This window comes from Balaenoptera physalus (genome assembly GCF_965194825.1).
Source record: "Balaenoptera physalus genome assembly, chromosome: 20".
Taxonomy (NCBI): domain Eukaryota; kingdom Metazoa; phylum Chordata; class Mammalia; order Artiodactyla; family Balaenopteridae; genus Balaenoptera; species Balaenoptera physalus.
The window spans coordinates 51,896,420-51,909,185 of NC_138901.1; the positions used below are offsets into that span (position 1 = coordinate 51,896,420).

Sequence of the window (12,766 nt, forward strand, 5' to 3'; positions counted from 1 at the left end):
TTTCACTTACTGAGAACTAGAGATCAAGATGAGGGAAGATTTGGCTTCAGCAGAGACTATGAAATGAGGTAGGTTGTCCCACTGCCCCAGCCTTGCCAAAGGTCCTGGGGTGCAAGGGGGCTACGCTTAGGCTCATGGAAGCCTGTTTCTCTGCTCCTCTCCACCACCTGACATTCACAACTTGCCTCATGCTCACTTGGTAAAGTGGGGAGTAGCTGCCCCTCCCCTCTAACAAGAGGCCTGGCACAGAAACTGTGCTCCCCACTCCACCCCCACCCCCACAAGTAGACGGCCCCTCCAAACACTGTGGTCTGTTCTAACCAGACCAAAGCACTCTACACTGCCTTTTACAGTGGCTCAAGGCAACTTTCCACACCCTGCTACAATCCTCTGTACCAAAATCTCCTGGGATATAAAGCCATCCTATTACGACTCCTAACAGATACAAATGGGAAGTCAACATACTTACGTGCTGACTCCAGCACACACACCTACTAAGTGCCACTGTTGTGGGAAGGCACAAACAGACCTGAAATCCTGCCCTTGTCACTCTGCAGTGTCAGTGAAGTTCTGTCATCATCATTCTAAGTGCTCCATATGTGCCTAAGTGGCTACTGCTTAGGAAAAGTAAACTTGACCAGAAAGAAGAGGAATATGGGCAAAGGGGAGAGAACCAAGGAGACTACTGATGCGCTTCAGAATTCCCCTGAAAAAGTGGAGGTGCTTCGAAATGACTAACTGTGCAAGGAAAGATGGTAACACAATGAAAGACAGAAAGGGAATGAAGGGAGCAAGATTAAACAAGGGTCCAAATGTGTCAAGGAGACAATTTGGGAGTAGGGAATTTCTGGAGGAGAAGCAAACTACAATGTAGGCTATCTGGTCACCTTTTCATAGGATCAGTGAGGAATCTGTCTTTGCAGAGAACAAATGCAGGCGAAGACCAGTGAAAACATGCAAAGGAGAGGCGTTAAGTGGAAGCCATTTCCTTCCTACTCTCTTGAAAGCGTTCCTAAACCCTCCAAAATGAAGAGCAGCACAAGGACCTTACGAGTGTCAGAGGGATTACTGTTCTGACATCTACAGAACTCTCTGGAGTAAGTTATTCCCTACAGCCTTAAAAGAAAAGTCTCCACAGTATGGAAGATCAGTGGGTATAAGATGTCACTTTGAAACCTACAGAAGAACCACCATACCTTGCCAATCTCTCAACCATAGTATTCACTCGGTGAACGTTAGGCAGTTACATGAGAAACTAGAAAGAAGGGAGGTAAATTCTTATTCCACTTTCCACTGCTTGGATCTGAAGGCTATGAGGTGGGATGACCCTCAGTGGTGGTCAGACCAGGTTTGCTCTGTCCAACAGTGGCACCAGCCCTCAAACCACCATGCCTTGTGGTCAGGCCCCAGGATGGCAGAGCCCCTCCTTTATGCTTAAATTTGCATTCCAGAGACAACCAGCCGCTGATCCTGATTGCAAAGGGAGGCAGTGCAGAAGGGGACTCTATTCTCTACCACACTGACTTTGCTAGCCTAAACTGGACTCATCAAAAAGTAAGTTACAGCTACAGGAACTTGTTTACTAAGCAATCAGATTCAACATATTATTTGGTCAGATTTGCTATCCTTGTGCAGAAAAGTCTGAAAAGACTAAGCAAATTTGATTCGAGTGTCCCAACCCCCTCTGCCTTTCTGTAGTCTTGGAGGTGAAGCCCAGCTGGGGATGGATGTAACTTGGACCACGTGCCCAGCTGCAGATTGAGCCCTTGCCCAAAGATGGGCAGCAGCTCGCATGAGCCGGCAACGGGCCATTTGCTCCAGCATCCACAGAGAAAACAGATTCAGCACCTTAAGCAAATGAAGCCCAGCACTTCCTGTGTGAGGTTTCCATTTCCTCAGCCAAACAAAAGCCAAAGGGAGCAGATGAGGGAGGAGGGATAAAGGGAGACAGGTCGCAGAAGAGAGTTAGCAGGCCTGATGGCCAGGATATGGGTAAACAGGGGCTGGGTGGACCATATCTAAGGTTGTGAGGTGGGGTGACCCAGGGAAGGCCCAAGCTCCAGGGACAGATGGTCTGCCTCCCCACCCCCCGAGAGGAAGGGAGGAACACTCCGTGACCCCTGCACATGCTCAGAAGCAGTGGCTTCAGATACTTGGAGAGCAGAGCCCTTCCTTGTCAGTTTCTTTCCAAAACTGCAAATTGCCTAGTCGGCATCTTAGATTAACGGCCTGAAAACTTTGAGGCTGTACATGTTAACTCTTCAGTGAACACTGCTGGGAAACAGCTGCCCCCTAGCCAGCAGATCGGTCTGTTCCTTTGTGTGTCCACAGCTCCCCAGCTCAGGCTCAACCCTGGCTCACGAGGCCTCAGCCTGGAGTGCATTTTGAAACCTAGAAGGGTTCACAGGAAAGATGCAAAGATTTGTTTGATGCTGTGAGCATCACTCACATGGTTACAGAGCTAGAGCTGGGGGGGGCCTGGGGAGGGCAGGCTTAATGGTCCAGGGGTGTTTCCTGGGGTGAGGAGCAAGGAAGAAATGGGACGAAGGAAACGTAGGAAAGAGTCAGACTATATAGTCCACACAGAAAGGTCTAACTGCTGGCCAGAAATCTCTGCTGCAGTCTTCCCTCTGTGGGTCACCCATGAGTCTGGGAGACTCACATGGCTGGTCCCCAGCCCAGAGAAGCACCCCTCCCCACTCCCTAGAAATGCCACTGGCACCATCCTAGGCATCCACCCTCCATCCTCCAGGATTCTCCCCCTCCCAGGGAAGAGCACTGGAGAAGAATGATGAGCTGCTGGTACGGGTGCTTGTTCCCAAACACACACATATACACCCAACACAGAGCCTGAAGGAACTCTGAGTGCACTGCACCTGCCAGAGACCACAGTACGGCGGATGGGGGAGGGAGGAGTGGAGGGAGGGGAGAAAGGGAGAAGGAAAAGTTAAACAGAGAGAGAGACAGAAACACCAAGGGAGAGACAGATAGGAAGAGAGAAAGAGTAAGGGAGAGGGAGGGAGAGAGATGGACAGTCAACAGAGTTGACCAGAAATAGGCACCTACGTGCACACACATTAGGACACTCTTACACAAACACAAACACACACACAGTGACCCTAACATACAGAAGAACAAGACACATAGGAACATGGATATAGATGAGGAGCTGGCAAACTTTTTCTGTAATGGGATAGAGAGTAAATAGTTCTGGCTCTGCAGACCATACGGTCTCTGTCACAACTACTCAACTCCACTGCTGCAGTGTGAAAGCAGCCATAGACAAAGTGTAAACAAACAAGCATGGCTGTGTTCCAATACAACTTTATGGACACTGAAATGGGACTTTCGTATACTTTTCACAAGTCATGAAGTCTTACTCTTTTTATTTTATTTTTTCAACCATTTAAAAATGTAAACCATTCTGAGCTCATGGGCCATAGCTTGCTGACCCCTGAAACAGATACACAAACAGCAGAGAGAGACAAACAGAGTCAGGCAAAGAGGCAGGCAGGCACAAGCCAAGACAAGCTGAGACAGGCAGGGAGACACAGGCAAGGCAGGTGGATACAGGCAGACCCTGTATCCACATATACAGAAATCCCTTGCCCCCCAACAGAGAGACGTAGACTGACACACAGAGACATACTCACAGACAAATATGGACATGGACACGGGCAGTCCTGGGCACAGACACTCAGGAACATATACAAACACTCCCACAGGACACAGCCACACGCAGAGAGACATGGACAGGACCAAAGCAAACATGGACTGACACGGACCAAGAATCAGACACAGACATATATATGAACACACAGACACGGAGACAGACACACAGTGAAACAGATTCCTCACGGGGACACAGGGACCCTGTAAAGAGATCCACACACAAGGACAGACAGAGACGCAGACACAGATATGGACACAGCACATGGACACACATACATAGACAGACATGGAAAGGCACACCAAAAGAGCCTTCGATAGACAAATCCCCGGGGACGGACACACACACACACACACACACACACACACACACACACACACACACACACACACACACTCAGACACACACAACCAGACACACATAGACAACCAGACCCAAACAGACATACCCAGATCTACAACTCACACATCGCTACAAACACAAGAAATAGCCCTACCTGGTTGCACAGCAACATGAATGTACCATTCCACTGACTGTATGCTTAAAAATGGTTAAGATGGCAAACTTTGCCACATATATATTTTACCACACGTCATATGGACACACAAAGAGATCTACACAGAAACACCCAGCAGACACACATACTCCCCAGACCAACACACCCCACATCAACACACAGAGACAGGGAGAGGGGGTGGGATGTGCTGCAGGGACAGGGAAGAAGTGAGTGGGAGAGAGGGGTGCATGCTCTCACCATTCCCCACATACTACAAGGTCGTGAGAGGAAGGCAAGGAGACAGAGTGCGCAGGACAGCACGAGAAGCAACAAGAGCCTGAGAGATGCACAGAGATAAACTAAAAGGGAGAGAAAGAAACAAAGTCTCTCACACACACTGACTGACACCCACCCAGACTCAGCAGGTAGCTGCGGAGACGGTGAGTATGAACAGTACGCAGTAAAAATTAGCAAGATCAAGGGGAAGGAACAAAACAGAGCAAGCTATGGTGTGAGAGAAAGAGAGACTGAGAGGAGGAGGAACAGGTGGAGAACAGGCCAAAACAACCTAATACGTCAGAGGATGAGGAAGGTGTTCAGGGAAGGGGAAAACCCAAGTTCAAATGAAAAGGGAAGACAGAAACAAGCAGGCTGCAGGACGGGGGCTGTGGGAACACCGGTGGGCAAGGCTGACTCACTGTGAGGGCAGATCCAGGGATGTGGGTGGAGGATTCCAGGTGTCTGGGTAGCCGAGCATCCAGTCTGACCAGACTTTCACACTGGGGAGCAGTTCCTTCAGGTCCGGGACGAAGGAAGACACCTTGATGTCATCTTGATCCTCCTCCTCCTCAGGAGAGGACAGCTGAGCTGCAGAGGCAAAGGGTGAGAACTGGGCCTAGGTCTGCTGTGGCCCCCGAGTGAGGCCTGGGGCACTGGGACGGCAGCAAGCTCTTAGGGAAGGGAGACCAAGTCCACAGGACAGCTGGGCCCAGAAGTGAAGGACAAGTGCCAGCACCTGAGAGGATTCTGAAAAGCAGGACAAAGAGAGAACCAGGGCACTGGGTCCGCCCTGCAGACAGCTGTCTCTGCTCCACCTGTGGCCTGGCTGTAGCTGCTACCCTGGCCTCCAGCCCCTGCCCCCACCCACTTTTAGCCTTCCTCCAGCACAGTGCTGAGATGGCACCAGGGTTCATGCCCAAACTGTACAACCTGAATTTGACAGTGAGGACGTATCAAAGAAACCCAAATTTTAGGGCGTTCTACAAAGTAAATCTCCTGTACACTTCAAAAACGTTAAGACCATGAAGGAAAAAGGAAGACTGAAAAACCATTCCAGATTGCAGGAGACTAAAGAGACATGACATCTAAATGCAAAGTGTGATCTTGGAATGGATCCTAGACCAGAAAGAAACTTTTTTCTTAAAATTCTTTTTGGGACAACTGGTACAAACTCAATAAGGCCTGTAGATTCAATAATAGTACTGTATCAATGCTGGCTTCCTGATTGTGATAAGAGTACTGTCATATAAGAGAATGTCCTCATGACTAGGAAATACACAGTCAAGTATTTGGGGGGAAAAAGCTACCATGTCCACAACTTACAATCAAATGGTTCATAAAAAAAAAAATAACAGGGACTTCCCTGGCGGCGTAGTGGTTAAGATGCCGTCTGCCAATGCAGGGGACACGGGTTCAAGCCCTCGTCCGGGAAGATCCCACATGCCACGGAGCAACTTAGCCCGTGTGCCACAAATACTGAGCTGGCCCTCCAGAGCCCGTGAACCACAACTACTGAGCCTGTGTGCTGCAACTACTAAAGCCCACACGCCTAGAGCCCGTGCTCCGCAACAAGAAGCCCGCGCACCACAACAAAGAGTAGCCCCTGCTCGCCGCAACTAGAGAAAGCCCACGCACAGCAACAAAGATCCAACACAGCCAAAAATAAAATAAAATAAATAAAATTTTAAAATAAATAACAATAAGCATTAGGTATAGGTGTGTGTGTGGAAGAGAGAGAACTTAAAACAAATATGGTAAAATGTTATCAATTAGGGAATCTGGGTGAAGGGTATGTAAGAGAGCTGTTAGTATTATTCCTGCAACTTTTCTGTAAATTTGAAATTGTTTCCAAATAGTTACCCCTACCGTCCCTCCAAAAAACAGGCAGTCCCAGAGGCTAGAGGCATTCACAAAAGCTGATGCGGGGTTCAAGACGGCGGAGTAGAAGGATGTGCGCTCACTCCCTCTTGCGAGAGCACTGGAATCACAACCAACTGCTGAACAATCATCAACAGGAAGACACTGGAACTCACCAAAAAACATACCCTACATCCAAAGACAAAGGAGAAGCCGCAATGAGATGGTAGGAGGGGCGCAATCACAATAAAATCAAATCCCATAACTGCTGGGTGGGTGACTCACAAACTGGAGAACACTTATACCACAGAAGTCCACCCACTGGAGTGAAGGTTCTGAGTCCCACGTCAGGCTTCCCAACCTGGGGGTCCGGCAACAGGAGGAGGAATTCCTAGAGAATGAGACTTTGAAGGCTAGTGGTATTTGACTGCGGGACTTCTACAGAACTGGGGGAAACAGACTCCACTCTTGGAGGGCACACACAAAGTAGTGTGTGCATCAGGACCCAGGGGAAGGAGCAGTGACCCCACAGGAGACTGAACCAGACCAACCTGCCTGTGTTGGAGGATCTCCTGCAGAGGTGGGGGGTGGCTCACCGTGGGGACAAGGACACTGGCAGCAGAAGTTCTTCTGGGAAGTACTCCTTGGCTGAGCCCTCCCAGAGTCCGCCATTAGCCCCACCAAAGAGCAGGTAGGCTCCAGTGCTGGGTAGCCTCAGGCAAAACGACCAACAGGGAGGGAACCCGGCCCCACCCATCAGCAGACAAGCAGATTAAAGTTTTACTGAGCTCTGCCCACCAGAGCTGAGACCCAGCTCTACCCACCACCAGTCCCTCCCATCAGGAAGCCTGCACAAGCCTCTTAGATAGCCTCATCCACCAGAGGGCAGAGAGCAGAAGCAAGAAGAACTACAATTCTGCAGCCTGTGGAAGGAAAACCACGTTCACAGAAAGACAGACAAAATGGAAAGGCAGAGGACTATGTACCAGATGAAGGAACAAGATAAAACCCCAGAAAAACAGCTAAATGAAGTGGAGATAGGCAACCTTCCAGAAAAAGAATTCAGAATAATGATAGTGAAGATGATCCAGGACCTCAGAAAAAGAATGGAGACAAAGATCAAGAAGATGCAAGAAATGAAGAGCTAGAAGAATTAAAGAACAAACACCTAGAAGAATTAAAGAACAAACAAGCAGAGAGGAACAATACAATAACTGAAATGAAAAATACACCAGAAGGAATCAATAGCAGAAATTCCCATAAGGTTAACAGCTGATTTCTCAGCAGAAACTCTACAAGCCAGAATGGAGTGGCACGATATATTTAAAGTGATGAAAGGGAAGAACCTACAACCAAGATTACTCTACCTGGCAAGGATCTCATTCAGATTTGACGGAGAAATCAAAAGCTTTACAGACAAGCAAAAGCTAAGAGAATTCAGCACCACCAAACCAGCTCTACAACAAATGCTAAAGGAACTTCTCTAAGCGGGAAACACAAGAGAAGGAAAGGACCTACAAAAACAAACGCATAACAATTAAGAAAATGGTAATAGGAACATACGTATCGATAATTACCTTAAACGTGAATGGATTAAACTGCTCCAACCAAAAGACACAGGCTCGCTGAATGGATACAAAAACAAGACCCATGTATACGTTGTCTACAAGAGACCCACTTCAGACCTAGGGACACATACAGACTGAAAGTGAGGGGATGGAAAAAGATATTCCATGCAAATGGCAATCAAAAGAAAGCTGGAGTAGCAAGACTCGTATCAGATAAAATAGACTTTAAAATAAAGAATGTTACAAGAGACAAGAAGGACACTACATAATGATCAAGGGATCAATCCAAGAAGAAGATATAACAATTATAAAAATATATGCACCCAACATAGGAGCACCTCAATACATAAGGCAGCTGCTAACAGCTATAAAAGAGGAAATCGACAGTAACATGATAATAGTGGGGGACTTTAACACCTCACTTACACCAATGGACAGATCATCCAGACAGAAAATTAATAAGGAAACACAAGCTTTAAATGACACAACAGACCAGATAGATTTAATTGATATTTATAGGACATTCCATCCAAAAACAGCAGATTACACTTTCTTCTCAAGTGCACACAGAACATTCTCCAGGATAGATCACATCTTGGGTCACAAATCAAGCCTCGGTAAATTTAAGAAAACTGAAATCATATCAAGCATCTTTTCTGACCACAATGCTATCAGGTTACAAATCAATTACAGGGAAAAAAACATAAAAAACACAAATACATTGAGGCTAAACAATACGTTACTAAATAACCAAGAGATCGCTGAAGAAATCAAAGAGGAAATCAAAAAATACCTAGAGACAAATTACAACAAAAACACGACAATCCAAAACCTATGGGATGTAGCAAAAGCAGTTCTAAGAGGGAAGTTTATACCAATACAAGCCTACCTCAAGAAACAAGAAAAATCTCAAATAAACCATCTAACCTTACACCTAAAGGAACTAGAGAAAGAAGAACAAACAAAACGCAAAGTTAGTAGAAGGAAAGAAATCATAAAGATCAGAGCAGAAATAAATGAAATAGAAACAAAGAAAACAATAGCAAAGATCAATAAAACTAAAAGCTGGTTCTTTGAGAAGATAAACAAAATTGATAAACCTTCAGCCAGACTCATCAAGAAAAAGAGGGAGAGGACTCAAATCAATAAAATTAGAAATGAAAAAGGAGAAGTTACAACGGACACCACAGAAATACAAAGCATCATAAGAGACTACTACAAGCAATGCTATGCCAGTGAAATGGACAACCTGGAAGAAATGGACAAATTCTTAGAAAGGTATAAACTTCCAAGACTGAACCAGGAAGAAACAGAATATATGAACAGACCAATCACAAGTAATGAAATTGAAACTGTGATTAAAAATCTTCCAACAAACAAAAGTCCAAGACCAGATGGCTTCATAGGTGAATTCCATCAAACATTTAGAGAAGAGCTAACAGCCATCCTTCTCAAACTCTTCCAAAAAATTGCAGACCAAGGAACACTCCCAAACTCATTCTACGAGGCCACCATCACCCTGATACCAAAACCACACAAAGATACTACAAAAAAAGAAAATTACAGACCAATATCACTGATGAATATAGATGCAAAAATCCTCAACAAAATACTAGCAAACAGAATCCAGCAACACATTAAAAGGATCATACACCATGATCAAGTGGGATTTATCCCAGGGATGCAAGGATTCTTCAATATATGCAAATCAATCAACGTGATACACCATATTAACAAATTGAAGAATAAAAACCATATGATCATCTCAATAGATGCAGAAAAAGCTTTTGACAAAATTCAATACCCAATTATGATAAAAACTCTCCAGAAAGTGGGCATAGAGGGAACCTACCTCAACATAATAAAGGCCATATATGACAAACCCACAGCAAACGTCATCCTCAATGGTGAAAAACTGAAAGCATTTCCTCTAAGATCAGGAACAAGACAAGAATGTCCACTCTTGCCACTCTTATTCAACATAGTTTTGGAAGTCCTAGCCATGGCAATCAGAGAGGAAAAAGAAATAAAAGGAATACAAATTGGAAAAGAAGTAGTAAAACTGTCACTGTTTGCAGATGACATGATACTATACATAGAGAATCCTAAAGAGGCCACCAGAAAACTACTAGAGCTAATCAATGAATTTGGTAAAGTTGCAGGGTACAAAATTAATGCACAGAAACCTCTGGCATTCCTATACACCAACAATGAAAGATCAGAAAGAGAAATTAAGGAAACAATCCCATTCACCATTGCAACAAAAAGAATAAAATACCTAGGAATAAACCTACCTGAGGAGGTAAAAGACCTGTACTCAGAAAACTATAAGACACTGATGAAAGAAATCAAAGATGACACAAACAGATGGAGAGATATACCATGTTCTTGGATTGGAAGAATCAATATTGTGAAAATGACTATACTACCCAAAGCAATCTACAGATTGAATGCAATTCCTATCAAACTACCAGTGGCATTTTTTACGGAACTAGAACAAGAAATCTTAAAATCTGTATGGAGACACAAAAGACCCCAAATAGTCAAAGCAGTCTTGAGGGAAAAAAATGGAGCTGGAGGAATCAGACTCCCTGGCTCCAGACTATACTACAAAGCTACAGTAATCAAGACAATATGGTACTGGCACAAAAACAGAAATATAGATCAACGGAACAGTATAGAAAGCCCAGAGATAAACCCATGCACCTATGGTCAACTAATCTATGACAAAGGAGACAAGGATATACAATGGAGAAAAGACAGTCTCTTCAATAAGTGGTGCTGGGAAAACTGGACAGCTACATGTAAAAGAATGAAATTAGAACACTCCCGGACACTATAAAACTCTTAGAGGAAAACACAGGAAGAACACTCTTTGACATAAATCACAGCAAGATCTTTTTTGATCCACCTCCTAGAGTAATGGAAATAAAAACAAAAATAAACAAATGGGACCTAATGAAACTTAAAAGCTTTTGCAAAGCAAAGGAAACTACAAACAAGACGAAAAGACAACCCTCAGAATGGGAGAAAATACTTGCCAACGAATCAACGGACAAAGGATTAATCTCCAAAATATATAAACAGCTCATGCAGCTCAATATTAAAAAAACAAACAACCCAATCAAAAAATGGGCAGAAGACCTAAATAGACATTTCTCCAAAGAAGATATACAGATGGCCAAGAAGCACATGAAAAGCTGCTCAGCATCACTAATTATTAGAGAAATGCAAATCAAAACTACAATGAGGTATCACCTCACACCAGTTAGACTGGGCATCATCAGAAAATCTACAAACAACAAATGCTGGAGAGGGTGTGGAGAAAAGGGAACCCTCTTGCACTGCTGGTGGGAATGTAAATTGATACAGCCACTATGAAGAACAGTATGGCGGTTCCTTAAAAAACTAAAAATAGAATTACCATATGACCCAGCAATCCCACTACTGGGCATATACGCAGAGAAAACCATAATTCAAAAAGACACATGCGGGCTTCCCTGGTGGCACAGTGGTTAAGAATCTGCCTATCAATGCAAGGGACACGGGTTCGAGCCCTAGCCCGGGAAGATCCCACATGCTGCGGAGCAACTAAGCCTGTGCGCCACAACTACCGAGCCTGAGCTCTACAGCCCGCAAGCCACAACTACTGAGCCCACATGCCACAACTACTGATGCCTGCGCGCCTAGAGCCCGTGCTCTGCAACAAGAGAAGCCACGGTAGTGAGGAGCCCGCGCACGGCAACGAAGAGTAGTCCCCGCTCGCCGCAACTAGAGAAAGCCCGCGTGCAGCAACGAAGACCCAACGCAGCCAAAAATAAATAAATAAATAAATTTAAATTTATACATATTAAAAAAAAAAAGACACATGCACCCCAATGTTCACTGCAGCACTATTTACAATAGCCAGGTCATGGAAGCAACCTAAATGCCCATCGACAGACGAATGGATAAAGAAGATGTGGTACATATATACAATGGAATACTACTGAGCCATCAAAAGGGAACGAAATTGGGTCATTTGTAGAGACGTGGATGGATGTAGAGGCTGTCATACAGAGTGAAGTAAGTCAGAAAGAGAAAAACAAATATCGTGTATTAACGCATATATGTGGAACCTGGAAAAATGGTACAGATGAACTGGTTTGCAGGGCAGAAATAGAGACACAGATGTAGAGAACAAACGCATGGACACCAAGGGGGGAAGTGGGGGTGGGGGTGGTGGTGGGATGAATTGGGAGATTGGGATTGACATGTATACACTGATGTGTATAAAATGGATGACTAATAAGAACCTGCTGTATAAAAAAATAAATAAAATTAAATTTAAAAATTAAAAAAAAAAAAAAGCTGATGTGGCAGGGTAACAAAAGAGGGGCCTCACCACTCATCAAAACTAATCCAGAAGCTGAAAGAAAGATACACCCTTCAGCCCTACCTTACACGGCTCAGCAATCAGGCTTGGAATTCTAAGGGCAGCCTTTAAAGGATAAGGGGACACTGCTCAAACCAAGGGCTAAAAAGAACCCCTGCTCTGGTCCAGTGAGTCTCCCGAGATGGCTGGTCCACAGTGGTTATAACCCCCACCAGGTACCCGATAAACAGGGACATACAGATAGAGGGGGAAACCAAAACATGGATTATGAACACCAAGGGAAACTCATTTTTCTTTCTTTTTTTTTTTTTAAGTCGCAGGAACATGTAGTAGTTTAGAGGTACGTTGAAAATCCTAACTATTAAAGGTGAAAAGAGAGAGAGGAGGAAAGAGGCCTCCTCTCCTTTCTACAAGGAGGGAAGAGGGCCATAGAGGAAATGGGACTAGTTAGGTGGGCAAAAGGAAGCCTGGAGTAGAGGCAGAAGACGCAGAGAAAGCAGCGTGGCATTCTGAGCTTGTCT

At 44.9% G+C, this 12,766-nt stretch overlaps 1 protein-coding gene across 3 annotated transcripts in view; it reads right to left on the reverse strand.

The window, feature by feature from the left end:
* Positions 1-12,766, reverse strand: part of SMG6 (SMG6 nonsense mediated mRNA decay factor) — a 234,941-nt gene that overhangs the window by 123,035 nt on the left and 99,140 nt on the right. For all 3 annotated transcript variants that reach the window (XM_082443411.1, XM_082443412.1, XM_082443413.1), the window contains one exon: positions 4,865-5,033. In XM_082443411.1, coding sequence (XP_082299537.1) covers positions 4,865-5,033 — 169 coding nt within the window. The remainder of the gene's footprint in view (positions 1-4,864; positions 5,034-12,766) is intronic.